This window comes from Alnus glutinosa, chromosome 12, assembly GCF_958979055.1.
Source record: "Alnus glutinosa chromosome 12, dhAlnGlut1.1, whole genome shotgun sequence".
NCBI lineage: Eukaryota > Viridiplantae > Streptophyta > Magnoliopsida > Fagales > Betulaceae > Alnus > Alnus glutinosa.
The window spans coordinates 19,339,578-19,355,823 of record NC_084897.1 but is presented as its reverse complement, the minus strand read 5'-3'; the positions used below and the strand labels follow the sequence as shown (position 1 = coordinate 19,355,823).

Sequence of the window (16,246 nt, the reverse complement as noted above, 5' to 3'; positions counted from 1 at the left end):
GTAGTAGGTGTTTTTTCCTGTTTGGGGGAATGTTACCGTTTTTGTTATTATTATTATTATTAATAAAATTCATGATAATTTTAAAGATATTTTGTCAAATTAAGTGAATCTAAACTGTTTGTTTTTTTTTTTTTTGCATAGAGACCCTTTTTTTTCCTAAAAAAAAAAAAAAGAAAAAAGAAAAAAAAAAAGGATAGAATCACTTTAATTGGTACATGAAAACAGTAAACTTTACACCCTGTATGAGCAGTGAGCACAAAGGCAGGAATCAGAAAAAGAGGCATTCGATCGGTAACTCTGAAAAATTACTGGCAGTAACTAATTAAAAGGACAAAAATTACTTGTAGTAATTTAAGAGGAGTATATATACTTGAGTTTTCCTGTTAATTAAGAGCAGAAAAATTCGAGTGATTATCATAATCAAACACCATAATGGGTAGCAGCCAAAGCACAGAGACACAGGGGTGGGTTTCGTATGGAGCCAAGGTGGCAGCCGTTGCTGTCGCAGGCATATGTCTGTTGAAGTTTGCCCTGTCAAGCTCAGGAACTGAAGCTGGCCGGAAAATAATGAAAGCTCCCGGACAGATTAATAAAATCATCGACAGGGGTGCGTTTGAAGGAAACCCAAAGACCTACTTTAGCAACTTGCGTAAGAAGTAAACTTGCTATATATATATATATGAGATCGCTGGATCTTATTTCTTCGGCTTGTTTTTTATTTTGGTGTTTAATATCGTCCCGAATGGATTTTGTTTTTATCTTCAAAGGCTGTATTTGTATTTTCTGTTTCCTTCTATTTTTCTCTTTCAATAAAGTCTATTTAGTTGGAGAGCTTCTACGCATGCGCCTTTTGTCCATCTCTCTTCCGTCTTTTTTTCACGTGTAATTGTTTTTTTTTTTTTTTTTTTTAATTTTTAAAAAAAGAAAGTTTGAAAACACAGGGTTAATTTAGGTTAATTTTTCTCCCCCTCTCCACTGTCCCCTCCCCCTACCCCCCCCCCCTGACCAAATCCTCCCCTCTCCACCCTCGCCTCCCCCACCGACCGGAAATTCGACGCCCTTGCCGACGCCGACGACACTTTCTATCCCTCGGAGTACCTCAAAACCAGTAGATCCGACGTCCAGCTCGACCGGCCGTCGTAGCTCTCTCTCTCTCTCGAACCCAGCACAGACCGGCCACCCAGATCCTGCTAGCCCACTGACCGACGCCCAGCTCTCTCACAGATGGGCACCGGATCTCCGACGCCGCCTAGATCGACTGGGTTTCCCTATGACCCACCCGCCCAGCTCTCTCGTTCTCTCGAACCTAGCACAGACCGGCCGCCCAGATCGACCGGGTTTCTCTACGACCCACCCGTCCAGCTCTCTCGATCTCTTGAACCCAGCACAGACCGGCCGCCTAGATCCGACGCCGATGCAGCTCTTTGTCAAACCCGGTCTCCTGCAGACCAGGTTCTGCTGGAAATCGACCGGAAAATGGGGGCACGCCTCTGCTGGAAATCAGCCGAAAAAGATGGAGATCGCTGGAAAATGGGGAAGGAGATTTGAGGGAAAGAGAAAGGGGAGAAAATTTGGGGGTGAGAAAATTTGTAATGGTGCAGTGAATATTCAGTATCCCGAGTGTTTCCCAAATTATTTCATTTTTTTAATAAATTTGTCATTGCCACGCTGGAAAGAGCCATCCGTTGATCTAAATGTTGATTTTTACTGTATCACGACATTAATTTCATTTATATAACAATTTACTAAATAGCAATACTCTTTCTCTTTTATCTTTTTATTTCTTTTTTCGATCAAATCGGTACAATCCTTCCCCTATGAGATCAAGTACGAAATATATTAATAAAACTTTATAAATTCTTTTTTAGTTGTAAAGACCACGCAACATGAGATTGAGAGGACAAGAAGGTGACAAATAGCGTTACTATTAAGTATGGATCCTTTAGGAATGAATATATCATTTTTCATTGGCATACTAATCGCCTTGCTTTTTGTATACGATTCTTTTTTTATTTTTTAACTATTTATGCTATTATAGTATTAATAATAGCAAAAGTAATGTTAGAAATTATATTTTTGTTCCATAACTATTTCACAATATTGATGTTATAGTTTCAACTAATTCTTTAATCGGTCATTGTTTAAAATAAAATCCTGATATAACTCGTATGACAGCCCATACCTCTAATATTTGCATTCTATACAATATTCTTTAAATCTAGCTTTATTATATGCTTAATAAAATTAAGAGAATGTGGAAGACTTCTTGTGAAATAAGGTTTTGTAGCATCGCTTCTCTCTTTTAAATCAAGATAGAAGCTTTGAAAAAAAAAATGGAAATCTTCACTTATCACTCCTAATTTTTCATTACTTTTGCAGTTAATGTCCTTAAACTTTGAAAAATGCAAATTTAGTGTATTCATCTTTCATTTTATTTTATTTTATTTTATTTTTTTTCAATTTCAACTCTCTATTAGAATTTTCCGTTAAATCCTAACGGAGAGTGTCAAAATTCCTAAAATACCTCTATTTTTTTAAGGGAAAAAAAAATTGCAAGTATTTAGGAGTTGATAAGGATTTAACGAAATTTGCAAAAATACTCATGCTTAAATCTTTGAAAAAATTTATAATTTTTTTTTTAAAAAAAAAATGGTATTTTGAAAATTTTGATAGCATTTAATGAAAAATCCTAGACGGAATGGGAATTTGAAAAAAAAAAAAATTGAAAGATAAATATACTAAATTTACACTTCTTTTTTTAAAAAAAAAAAAAAATTGTTTCTCACAATTATTAGTCCCATACTTTATCAATCTTTCATCTTACTCTTTACTTATTCCACACTTTCATCTCTTTAACAAAGCTTATATATTCGATGCACCATTATTCCAATTAAGTTTCAATCACCTATCATGTCAAGTACCAATTTCTATTGTTTTAAGTTTAATTTTAGTAAACCATTCATCATAAAGTGTATTTATTTGATTTGTAAGTTAGTTTTAAACATGTCTTGTAGAAAATATGAATTTGAATTTTTTTTTTTTAAAAAAAGCTTTTGATAAATCTGTTGTTTATAAATTATATAACATCAAGTTCAACTGAAAAATTAATAACTGGACAGTCAATTATTTTAACAGAGTTAGAAGACCAAGTTAAAATAATAAAACAAAATGATACTGACAATCAACTTTATATTATCTATTGAAAATTATATAATTACAAAACTTGAATACAAAAATTTGCTTAATATTTTAAGGCTTAAATGTTGGAACTTCATGTGAAGGATCGAGCATGTAATGCCTTATATAGTGTTCTATCAATAACACTCCTATAAGGATCCTCCTTACGCTTCTTAAGCAAGAATGCAGTACTGCTTTCAACCTCAGATTTTACCTGCAAGTACAGTTCCTTTGCAACTTCTTTGTCCTTCAGGATCTCTTCCCTTCCCTTTGTTTCTATGGGCTTCCCAAACAGATAGTAGAAGCGCCCAGGTATCTTGGGCAAAAGTCCTGGCACAAAGAGCTCTAGCTTGGCTGCCAACCTCCCCACTTGACTCATCCCTGTAAATCCAAGCATTCTTCTGTCAATACAAGTTCAATCTTATTCAAAAAAAAAAAGAAAAAAAAAAGAGAAGTTCAATCCAATTTCCTAGCATCACTAGCTTTAATTTTGGAATTGAGTTCTGCTATTCAGTAGACTGCTTAATTCTTTTTTATAAGTATCAATCTAATGACTAATTTTTATTGTCACATCATTAAGTTGTATGGCAGTCATATAACATGTCTACTAAATAACATTATTACTCATAGTAATTATCTCTGATCCAATCATTAACCACTGGGATTTTCATTAGGTTGTTGTAATCAAGGACCAACTGCCACATGCGAACAACGGCACAAACCCAAAGCAAGTAGAATGTTAATAGCAAAATCTAGCACAACAAAAGAACAATGAAATCAAGGGCATTTTTTGAAGTTGGTTTTTTAAATGAATCATTAAGAAATTTTTAGATTTCAGAATTAGGAATATTTTTATTACTTTCTTCCCCTAGGAGTTATGGCTTGCTTATTCACCATGTTAGTTTATTGGCTGCATTATGTTGACAAAATCACTGTCATATCAAGGAAGCCCTAAATATTGTATTCCTAAATAAAAGAAAGGAGCCAAGAAAGAAAGAATATTCACTACAAAAAATATGTTTTTTAGCCACCTGCAGTTAGCCACGTATAGTTAGCTACGTGGGTTCCGCGTGGTGAATCAGGTTGTTGCTAAATGACATTTAGAGACGTGGCCTATTTATATATGTGGTTATTTAGCCACGTAACGTTTAGCCACATGCCACCCCACGTAACGTTTATCTTTTTTTAAAAAAAATGGGCACTATTAGCCACGTGCAATTAAAGCCACGTAGCTAAAATTCTTTTTTTTTTTTTTTTTTTTTTTTTCTCCCAATATCGTATATATACGATATTTCCAGCGTACATCTAGGGCGGGACCGGCAATCGCCCTGTCGTCGGATTCGAACCCATCAAAACAAAAATACAAAAACCCAAAATGGGAAAAACCTAATCACATTAGATTCAAAAAACCAAAAATACAAAAACCCAGCCACCCAGTTGTCAGAAATCAAACCAAAAAAAAAAAAAAAAACCAATTCGTTGGTCATCAAACCTAAACAACAAAAACCCAGTTGCCCACTAGTCGGAAATCATCAAACCAAAACAACAAAAACCCAAAATCAGATTCAAAATCCGGTCGGTTTTCCGATCCTTGCATCATCGAAACATTAAGGGATAAGAGAGAGAGAGAGAGAGAGAGAGAGAGAGAGAGAGAGAGAGAGAGAGAGAGAGAGAGAGAGAGAGAGTACTTGTGGTCGACGGAGATCAGCGGTCGGCGAGAGTGAGTCGGCCGGATCTCCTCCCTCTTTGAGAGTCGGTCGATCTCGATCTCTACCTCTCTGAGTCACCCGATCTCCCTAGGTGGTGGCGTGCTGCCGAGCTGGTGGGGGTGAGTGGTCGACGAGAGAGAGAAGAGAGTGAGAGTGAGACGGGATATCAGAGATCGACGAGAGAGAAGAGAGTTTTGGGGTGAGTCGTCGACGAGAGAGAGAAGAAAGTGAGAGTGAAGAGAGGAGAGAGAGATAGCATTAAATGTGAGGCAGCATTTTAGGAAGAATACAAAAATTGAAAAAATTAATAGCAAAGTCAAATTTGAAATCTAAATATTAGTGCGAGCGGGATACGAAAATTTCGTGTCCCACACGTTCACACTGGTTTTTTAATTAATTTTTTTTAATCTATATAAGCAAATAGAGACGTGGGTTATTTGCCATGTGGCTAATTGGCCATGTGGCAAATAACCCAAGTGGCTAAAATTTTAATTTGTCAAAAAAAAAAAAAAATTATTATATGCCACGTGGGCAATTGGAGACGTGGCCAATACACCACGCGGCTAATTTATTAAAATTTTCAAAAAAATTGAAAAAATAAAAATAAAAATTCCTGAAAAAAAATTGGAAAAAAAATATGAATATTTTAGCCACGTGACTTATGTACCACGTGGCTAATTGGCGACATGAAAAATTCACATGGCTAATTACTTACGCAAAACATTTCACTACGTGGTGGATTACCCACGTGGCGAAATCGCGACATGGGTAAATACCAAGTAGCAAAATAGCCACGTGGCTACAGTACAAGCGTAGCTAAATGTAATGATTTTTGTAGTGATTGTAGAATATTCTTCAAGAAAAGGAAAGATATTAGTGGTGAAAATATTGCATAATATATTTATCAAGAAATGAAAGATTTGTGATGTGGAAAATATTCTGTATAATTAGTTGTTCCTAATTGGTTCTTATTTTGCTGACAAAAAGATTTCTTATATGTGCAATGCTTCCATATTAGAAGACTTATGTAACAGGGATTCTGCTTTCTAATGTAGGGAGATCTGAGTTAGAGGATGTTGAGCTGTTAGATTGCACATTGATGGCGTTGAATTACCTGGAGTGAGCAGATTAGCGCAAGATTGACAAGAAATCATGATCTGGCCTAATTTAGGCAATTTCCAAGTGCGTGGCAGTATTTTGGCCATAACTTTGGCTACGAGTGTCCGATTCATGCATATGACCCCAATTCGGAAAGCTATCTTCTGTGCGCATGTCGTGGCCACCCAGCTATGCTTGGTACACCTCGTTTCAAGCCCAAAATCCGCTGTTTTCCCTTCAAAAAACCTAATTTTAGATTTTTTTTTTTCTATTTATGGTAACTTTTCATTTATTGTTTAGGAGGTGATTTTGAGCCCGATTTGGGTAAGATTTTTGGCAGCCTACTTATTTTATTCTGTATTTCGTTTAATTAGTGTTTTACTATTTTTTGTAAAACCCTACTAAAGGTCGAATTTTCAACTATATTAGCCTGGCTTGTGGGCGTTTTCTGGAGGGATTGATTATTGATATTTTCATTGAAGTTCAGAGATTGTCTTTGTGTTTTGGGATAATTTTTTCTGTTTTCTTCCTTGCAAACTGCCTATTGAATAGCTTGCAGAATAATTAGTATTATGTCTAGCTTCACTTTCCAATAAGATCTATTTCCATATCAGAAGTCATCTACATCAGGGACACCGTAATTCTAGAAGACTTGTAGCAGAATATTAATTCCAGAATGCAAAGAACTGAACAAGATAATCTCGAAGAAGGCAAGTTCTATTGAAGAAAGAAATCTGGAGACTTTACTGCTCAGAAAGGTCGATTTTCCCTACAGCGCGTCCGAACGCCCAGTGTCAACGTTCGGATGCTCAAATCAGAAGTTTTAGAGTCCTATCAAGGTCCAGACAGTCCTGCAGATGGTGAAGTCAGGGACTCAAAGTCCTATGAAGGTTTAGACTTCAAGGTGGCGACTGCAGACTCTGGAGAATTGCAAGCTACCTTCCGGACGCCAGGGCAACACAGTCCGAACGGGGTGACTGAAGCTTAATGAAGAAACGTGTGAATTGAAGTCGGCACTGCTTGCCGTCCTGACGCTTCCCCTATCGTCCGGACGCCGTCCAGAGAACTTTGATTCAGAAGTGTCTTAGGTTTTCTAAGACTATATATAGAGGTCTCTAGGCATATATTATTTAGAGAATTCGGTATTGAATTCCTGTGTACTAAGAGAAGGTGTTTAGGCAGACATTGTATTATTTGCTAGCTCTCTTAGGCTCGTTGTTGTGTGATTTGATCAACTGTGAGGTCTAGTTTAGGGAGGAGCCCTAAGCTAAAGGATTCTATTGAGGACCCCTTCAGGTAGGTAACCTGATTGGGAAGCGTTCGTGTATAGGTACATGTCCAAGTGCATGGTATGATCATTGCATAAGAGTTATGTGCGTGCGAGTGCTTTGTAACTAGCTTTGTCTTTTGAATAGTGGAAATCCTGGGTTTGGCTGCCCCGAAATGGTTTTTCTCTTAATTGAGTTTCAATTTCAATCGTCAACAAAATATCTATCTTTATTTCAATTCCGCATATATATATTTTGTTGCACAATTAATCTAAATTAAGAGTCTATTTATTTTTTCACATCACATTGAATATAACTTTTCTGCTTTGTGAGAACTTTGTGAATACCAATTCCCTCCTATTATTGAGCATTAAATCAACATTATCTATCTAAATTTAAAAGTAAAAAAGCTATAGTAAAACATAAGATGCAAAACAAAATTAATATTTCACCATATGGTCAAAAGGCTCTTATATACTAAAATCGTAGGAGTTGTTAGTAAGAACAAAAATACAAGCTTACTTCTGCTATATCATCTTCTCCAACAACTCCAAATGGTACAATTGTAGCCCCAATCCGTGCTGCCATTCTAACAAATTCTTGCTGATCAAGCCAAAATAACTTGTATTCTTCTCCCTGACAATATAGAAAGCACCATAAGTTTGGAACAACAAAATTCAGACAGATACAAAACTTTTGGGGTAAAAGAAGCGTATATGCAAAAATGAAAATAGCTCCATAAACTTGCATTTTCTGTACTATATAATAATATCTAGTAGCTTTATAATAGTTTTAGGTTTTAGTAGTGACCAACACAGATTGTTTAATTATGACCCCAACTTTTGTTTGATAAATTCAGTTCATGCAGTAATTCCTCAGTCTCATCATATCAGTTCCACTTCTTAAGCTACCCAAAATCCAATTGAAAGCAAAAGTCAGAACCATGGTGACAATAGAGTGTACATAAGGAGGTTACTGTTGAAAACTCAACAAATCCAAAATGTAAAAAGGATATTTAATAAAGAAGCTAGTTTAGAGTTCTTTTAATAAAGGCATTTAGTTTATTGATGTCTTAATTAAGTTCTCTTCAACTGAAGTCTTAAATTAGAAGAGTTAGTGGTGTTAATTTATTGTAATAAAGAAGAAGTAAAAAAAAAGCTTTGGTCGTTTGTGTTTTGTATGCCTATATATATGGGCTTTGTAAAGTGTTTTGAAATATAAGAAAAAGTGAAGAATATTTCCTCTACTCTTATCTCTTTTCTCTACTCTTCTCTAAGTCTTATTTTGTCTTATAGTAATAAAAGAGAGAAAGAGTGAAAGAGAGATAGAAAGGTGACTAGTTAGTAAACTAGTTCATCTTTCAAATTGGTATCAGAGCCCTATATGTTCCGCCAATTTCCATTTTCATCCATTCTAGAAATGGGTTCCAACGTGGTCCAGCAACAAATCCCTAGGTTATCAAAAAATAACTATGGGTCGTGGTCTATCCAAATGAGAGCCTTGTTTGGGTTTCAAGATCTGTGGGAAGTCATAACCGACGGATTTATGGAACCCACCGAGGAGGAAGAAGTTGAATAGACAGCTGATGAGAAGAAGGCTCTTAAGGAGCAGCGGAAGAAGGATAAAAAGGCTTTGTTTCTACTTTATCAAGGGTTGGACGAGCCTACCTTCGAGAAAGTTGCTGAAGCAACGACAAGTAAACAAGCATGGGAGATTCTAGCTTCCATCTTCAAAGCAGATGAACGGGTGAGACGGGTTCGTCTCCAAACATGACTAGGCGAGTTCGAGGCTCTTCACATGAAGGATGGAGAATCGGTGTCCGATTATTTTTCACGATTGTTAGTACTTGTGAATGGTTTAAAAAGAAACAATGAGAAGCTCGATGACATCCGAGTCGTAGAAAAGGTACTTCGATCCATTTCCTCTAAATTTGAGCATGTAGTTGTAGCTATCGAAGAGTCTAAGGACTTGGAGAATCTTACAATTGAGGAGTTATTGGGTTCATTACAAGTACATGAGCAAAGGATGCAGAAGAATGCTAATTCTGGTGTATTAGAACAAGCACTAGAGTCAAAATTGACTCTAAATGATCAAGGCAAATTTAGCTCCAACCGTGGTCGTGGTAGAGGCCAGGGGTGTGGTATTTCTCAACAACCACGTCAAAATCAGCAGGAGACTCAAAGCTTCAGAGGTCGAGGATGAGGAGGCTACCGAGGAATTGGAAGATCTACATATGGACGTGGAAACTCCAAGAATATCCAATGCTACAACTGCAAGAAGTTTGGACACTATGCCTCAGATTGTTGGCACAAAGATGATGAACAAGCCAATGTTGCAGAAGCAATAAATGAGGTTCGTAGTGATTCTTTTTTACTTCTCGCTCATGATGATTCAAATTCAATAGATGAGGTTTGGTACCTCGATTCTGGTGCAAGTAATCACATGTGTGGAAAGAAATATCTGTTCACAGAATTCACAGAAGGAGTTCACGGAAATGTGAACTTGGGGGACTCCTCCAAACTATCAGTTGAAGGCAAAGGGAAGATAAAAATTTGTCAAAATGATGGTAAGAAATGGTGCATTTCTAATGTTTATTATGTGCCTAATATGAAAAGCATTATTCTTAGCATTGGGCAGTTGCTCGAGAAGGGGTACACCATACATATGGAGAATTACTCTCTCATTTTGAGAGATACACGTGGAGGAATTGTGGCTCATGTTCCAATGGCTAATAATCGCATGTTCCCATTACGTCTTAACATAAAATCCGAGAAGTGCTTCTATGGACTCAAAGAAAATGAGTCATGGAAGTGGCATCTTCGTTTTGGTCATCTACATTTCAGCGGCCTAAAGCTACTATCATCATCTGGCATGGTGCATGGGTTATTAGTGATCAAGCCACCGAGCAATGTTTGTGAAGAATGCATACTTGGCAAACAGGCACGACTTCCTTTTCCTAGCGGCAAATCTTGGAAAGCATCATCACCATTGCAGCTGGTTCATACTGACATATGTGGACCAATAGAGCCCATGTCATCAGGAGGTAATAGATACTTTATTACCTTTATTGATGACTTTCAACAGAAAACTTTGGGTTTATTTTCTTAAAGAAAAGTCAGCTGCCTTTACTGTATTCAAGAACTTTAAAGCCCTTGTTGAAAATCAAAGTGGTCACAAGCTTGTAACTCTCTGCTCAGATCGAGGTGGTGAATACACCTCAAAATAATTTGACAAGTATTGCAGGGAACAAGGAATAAAGCATCAGTTTACTACTGCTTACACACCACAGCAAAACGGGATTGCAGAAAGGAAGAATCGTACCATTCTCAATATGACCAAAACCATGCTCAAGGAGAAAGGAGTGCCAAAACAATTCTGGGCTGAAGCTGTGGCATGCTCAACTTATCTACTCAATCGATGTCCTACCAAAAGTGTCAAGAATATGACACCTCAAGAGGCGTGGAGCGGTTACAAGCCAAGTGTTGCACACCTTAGAATCTTTGGGTGTCTTGCATATTCTCAAGTTCCCGAATCCAAGAGGAAGAAGCTTGATGATCATGGTGAGAAATGTATATTCCTCGGATATAGCGAAGAGTCGAAGGCGTACAAGCTCTACAACCCACTAACAAAAAAAATTAGTGGTTAGTAGAGACGTTATCTTTGATGAAGAAAGTTTGTGGAATTGGAGCGATGAAGACAAGGCCTAAGAACAAGTATTGGAGGAGCCTGAAGAGCTCTCAACAGAAGCTCCACCAAGAACCCCACCATCTTCTTAGCCTACCACACCGTCCATAGCACATAGAGACTCTACACCTTCTATGGGAGGTAGCAGCAGCAGATCCTCCACAAATCAAAGTAAGATGAGAAGTCTTAGGGAAATCTATGAGCAAACTGAAGAAGGAGAGACTAATCTTTTCTGCCTATATGCTGATCATGAGCCTCTTACCTTTCAAGAAGCTGTTGAAGAAGATTGTTGGAGATCTGCAATGGAGGAGGAGATACATGCTATTCAAAAGAATGGCACTTGGGAGTTGACAACACTCCCATCAAACCAAAAGGCTATTTGTGTCAAGTGGGTATACAAGATCAAACGCACTGCAAAAGATGAAGTTTCTCGATACAAGGCAAGACTAATAGCTAAAGGCTACAAACAAAAGTACGGCATCGACTATGAAGAGGTCTTTGCACCAGTTGTGAGACTTGACACAGTGAGACTGTTGATCGCACTTGCCGCTCATCATAATTGGAAGATATACCAACTCGATGTCAAGTCAGCTTTTCTTAATGGCATCCTTGAAGAAGAAGTATACGTACAACAACAGGAAGGCTTCATAATGGAAGGAGAAGAAAGCAAGGTGTATCGCCTTAAAAAGGCGTTATATGGCTTAAAGCAGGCACCAAGAGCTTGGAATGCACGCATCGATGGTTACCTTCATCAGAATGGCTTCACCAAATGTCCATTTGAGCATGCTGTTTATATAAAGAAAAACCATCGAGGTGAATTTCTAATTATTTGCCTATATGTTGACAATCTGTTATACACTGGAAATAGTAGTGAAATGTTCAAGGAATTGAAACAATCAATGTTTAGGGAGTTTGAGATGACGGACAACGGGTTGATGTCCTACTTCCTTGGCATTGAAGTAAAGCAACAATATGATGGAATTTTCACATCTCAAAAGAAGTACATGAAAGAGATATTAGAAAAATTCAAGACGAAAAGCTGCAACTTTGTGAGTACTCCAGTTGAAACAAGCATAAAGTTGTCAAAAGAAGGAGATGATCGAGTTATTGAACCAACTCTTTACAAGAGTTTGGTTGGAAGTCTGAGATACTTGACGATCACAAGACCAGATATTGTCTATGGAGTTGGACTTGTGAGTCGATACATGGAGAAACCAATGCAGACTCATTGGTTAGCTGCAAAAAGGATTCTAAGGTACATCAAAGGTACTATGAATCTTGGTTTATTCTATGCGTATGGTGATGAAGCAAAATTGGTTGGTTACTCAAACAGTGATTAGGATGTGACCAAGATGAGAGGAAAAGTACTACTGGCTATGTGTTCTATTTTAGTTCTACAGCATTTTCTTGGACATCCAAGAAATAAGCAATTGTAGCCTTGTCTACCTGTGAGGCGGAGTATGTGGCGGCTTCATCTACTGTTTGTGAAGCTATATGGTTAAGGAATCTCTTGAAGGAACTAGAACATCCACAAAAAGAACCAACTGTGATTTATGTGGATAACCAATCAGCAATAAAGCTAGCGAAAAATCCAGTCCAACATGGGAGGAGCAAACACATTGATACTAGGTACCACTTTCTTAGAGATCATGTGAAGCGGAAGACAATAGAACTCTAATATTGCCACACCATTGAACAAGTAGCAGATATAGTTACTAAGCCATTATCAGGTGCAATTTTCATGAGGCTAAGAGACATGCTTGGCATGAGGAGGTTTTGATTTGAGGGGGGCGTGTTGAAAACTCAAAAAATCCAAAACGTAAAAAGAATATTTAATGAAGAAGCTAGTTAAGAGTTCTTTTAATAAAGGCATTTAATTTATTGATGTCTTAATTAAGTTCTCTTCAACTAAAGTCTTAAATTAGAAGAGTTAGTGGTGTTAATTTATTGTAATAAAGAAGAAGTAAAAAAAAAAAAAGCTTTGGTCATTTGTGTTTTGTATGCCTATATATATGGGCTTTGTAAGGTGTTTTGAAATATAAGAAAAAGTGAAGAATATTTCCTCTACTCTTATCTCTTTTCTCTACTCTTCTCTAAGTCTTATTGTCTTCTAGTAATAAAAGAGAGAAAGAGTGAAAGAGAGGTAGAAAGGTGACTACCAAATTATAAAGTAACTAATGGAATAAATACCTGTGCCATCCACCTTGCATAACAGCATCTAGAAGTAACTAAACAGACATAGCCACAACTAATGCCACTTATATATATAAGTCTGTTAGTTATTGGAGGTAAGTTTCTATTGTTGTAACAGTGCAGGTATATACACTCATTTGAAAAGAAAATGATGATCAGGCAGATTTTAATGCATGAAATTTGATAGTTAAAATGTAAGATATTTTAGTTGCAGGGAAAAAGTAGGTGAAATATATGGACACAGCTTGTAATGCAAAGCCTCACATGCACCACCAGGATAAAGAAGCACATATGATTTTGTTGAAAGCAATTTGAAAAGATTGCTTCCTGTGACAGGTAATGCACAAAACACTTTAATCCAATCACCAAAAAAAAATTCTGAAGATGAACCGTCGGATGTCCTCAAAAATAACGTTGGATGCACTAAACCACGAACCATAATATTCTTCTCATTAAAAAATCGCTCAACAAGTGAATTAAGAGAGTTCAAGACCCATTAACTGATTAACATATGATAACCAACTAATAACACAGGACCTTCATTTGGAACCCCAGCAAGACCTTCCACTATCTTTCCGTCTTCCAAAGTTGAGAACATTGCAGAACCAGTGGCAGAACGAACTAACCTGCCATTTATGCAAGTGTAATATCAAGCTTCAACCTCACATGGCCAAAGATATCTGATTGGATGCAACTTAAAAAGGCCAATTCAGGCTGGGGATCAACCAAAGCTCAAACAAGAGTAGGACTAGGAGAACCAAGCTCACTACAAAAAACTTGCTCATTAGCGTTGACTTTTAGTGGACGCTAAAGATCCAAAAGTCGACGCTAATGAGTATTAGTGTTGACTCGTCGACGCTAATAGGTCTCCCTGAAAAATCGAACGCCGATGCTCATCAGCGATCATCGGCATCGACCTTTAAGTTGACGTTGATGATGAACCATCAGCGTCGATATATGTCAACGCTAATGATCTATGTTGTCGGCCCTAAAAATTGTAACACATATACCATAAGTCGACGTTGATAGGTCTACCTTTAGCGTCGACGCTAGTAGTCTATTATCAGGGTCGACTCTTCTGGACGCTGATATCCTAAAAAAAAAAAAAATAGAAATTAAAAAAAAATAAAAATTAATAAGCCATTAGCGTTGACGGGGTCAACGCTAATACCATATAAAAGAAAATAAAAAATTATTTTTTTAATAGGCCATTAGCATCAACTGGGGCTAATACCCTAATTTTTTTTAAAAAAAATATATATTTTTTAATACGCCATTAGTATCCCTTCCTGAGCTTAAGCACAAGAAGAGTGATACACACAAAATTAAACCTCCCCCAGCAAAAGAACCACAAAACAAATGCTATACAGACTTGATGCAAGCAAAGTGAGTATCCGGTGTCCAAATTTTTCTTCAAACTTGGCTATATATAGAATGTTCTCAGAATGATCTAATTGTTGAAAACCAAAACATTACATGATATAGTATACTATTGTCACTTCATATAAAAATAGTATGTTCAATCCCTCTTTACATGAGAATAATTTTACAACCAGTGTGGCATGAACAACTCCATTCAATAACTAAAAGACGACTAATTAACGCTTTCATCCTTCTCCTACCTACAATATTATACAAACCTTTACATAAATTTAAAATGATGGGAAAAGAGCATTTAATACAGACTACTAATTATGCTTTATTGGCTTCAAACTGGCATAACAAGATAATCTAACATTGGTCCCATGCCATCAGTAATGGTGATGGCTCTAATCAAGGATTCTTTTACCCTTGGGCAATAAAACTTGCAACGTACAGTTCAGATCTTCTGTCCTGACCCAGAATGAGATTCACATATTATGTAAGGTTTTACCTCAATGCAGCCTGATAATGTGACAGAGCATCTTGAAGCATATTTGTGGCAGCAAATACTTGTGCAAGTTTAACGTGAAGGGAGTCGTCAACCCAATCCTTGAGATATCGTTCAAGCAGAGACACAGCATCTCCATTTTGACCTTCAAAAACATGGAGCTCGGCCAAAGCAAAAAGCGCCTTGGCAGATTGAGATTGAGGCATTGCCATCGCTTCCGTGGCAGCATACAAAGCCTCTTTGGTTTTAGAGAAAGCCAAATAAGAATGAACCAAACCTGAAATCATAAGTGCGATTTTTCTATAATTCATTCTTTCTTTAGAAAATAGTTACATTAAACATGAAAAAGTCAAAGATAAAGAGAGGCATCTTAATTGAAAATCAAAGAACAATCTTATACCATCGAGCTCTAAAGAAACATTTGAAAACTTGATGGTAAAATTGGTTTCCTTATCTCTACGCATGCACACATTGGCTTAAGCTTGCGAAAGAACACAAGATAAATCCCTATAGCTTTCTGTTTAAGTATGAATATTTAAGGGGTTGGGTGAAGAAAATACAATAAAGCTATGATATATCTTAAATACAATGTGTTTCAGCCTTTCCCATGCCTGGCCACATAGGGTGGCTTTACACTACTGTTTGAGATCTTGCATTATACTCAAATCTCCTTTACTAAAAGCTCAGTGGTGGCTTTCCAGTCGTAGGATTCCACTGGATGTTCTTCTTTTACTTTTTTTCTTTTTTTTTTTTTGGTTGGGGGGGGGGGGGGGGGGAGTGCATAAGATTGTCAGCAGTTTATCCGTGCGCATAAATGCACTACCATAGGAAAGTGTAGGCTTTCAAGTTTCTATGCGTTTGTATGTGTCTCAAATTAATGAACACTGTGAAAGGCCAGTGAGGATTTTGTTCACATTTTTCCATGCAGAGTTGAAAATCCCAAAGTCTAAAGCATTTTTCCTGCAATATTATAAATGGTTCATTTTCAACCCCTAGTATTGCATCCAACATCCAGTGAGTCCAATTAAATTGCTGAAACAGCACCCCAGAGCAACTTTAATTTCATTCTGAACTAACCCAATTAAGTATGACCAAATGAATCTGCAATAACATGTCAACGGAATGGCTTTGAGTAACACTTGCCATCTACATTCCATCACCTAAAACCTATGTCCTCTGCCAGGATTTTGGAAAGAATTGTGAAAAAGGAAGGTTATAAAAAAAAAAAATACAATTCAAGTCTCTCT

General features: G+C 37.0%; 2 protein-coding genes across 3 annotated transcripts in view; both read right to left on the bottom strand.

The window, feature by feature from the left end:
• Positions 1-16,246, bottom strand: part of LOC133851173 (phytyl ester synthase 1, chloroplastic-like) — a 94,370-nt gene that overhangs the window by 62,153 nt on the left and 15,971 nt on the right. The window lies entirely within an intron of this gene.
• LOC133851172 (anaphase-promoting complex subunit 7-like) lies at positions 3,278-15,533 on the bottom strand. 2 transcript variants are annotated; one of them, XM_062287491.1, is made up of 5 exons: positions 15,400-15,533; positions 15,003-15,276; positions 13,667-13,755; positions 7,775-7,888; positions 3,278-3,558 (listed from the first exon to the last, which is right to left on the bottom strand). In XM_062287491.1, the coding sequence occupies exons 1-4, from the start codon at positions 15,461-15,463 to the stop codon at positions 7,860-7,862; spliced, it is 456 nt and encodes a 151-aa protein (XP_062143475.1). In that variant the 5' UTR covers positions 15,464-15,533; the 3' UTR covers positions 3,278-3,558; positions 7,775-7,859. The 2 variants fall into 2 exon arrangements, with proteins under 2 accessions (XP_062143475.1, XP_062143474.1); XM_062287490.1 differs by lacking the exons at positions 3,278-3,558; positions 7,775-7,888 and having other exon boundaries at positions 13,554-13,755.

Bases quoted from the DNA above. Each gene is read 5' to 3' on its own strand.
- LOC133851172 (XM_062287490.1), bottom strand. From the start codon at position 15,463: ATGCGTAGAGATAAGGAAACCAATTTTACCATCAAGTTTTCAAATGTT. The intron at 15,277-15,399 runs GTATAAGATTGT...TTATGATTTCAG, and splicing joins TGTTTCTTTAGAGCTCGATG to GTTTGGTTCATTCTTATTTG. The intron at 13,756-15,002 runs GTAAAACCTTAC...CATAAATGGCAG, and splicing joins CATTATCAGGCTGCATTGAG to GTTAGTTCGTTCTGCCACTG.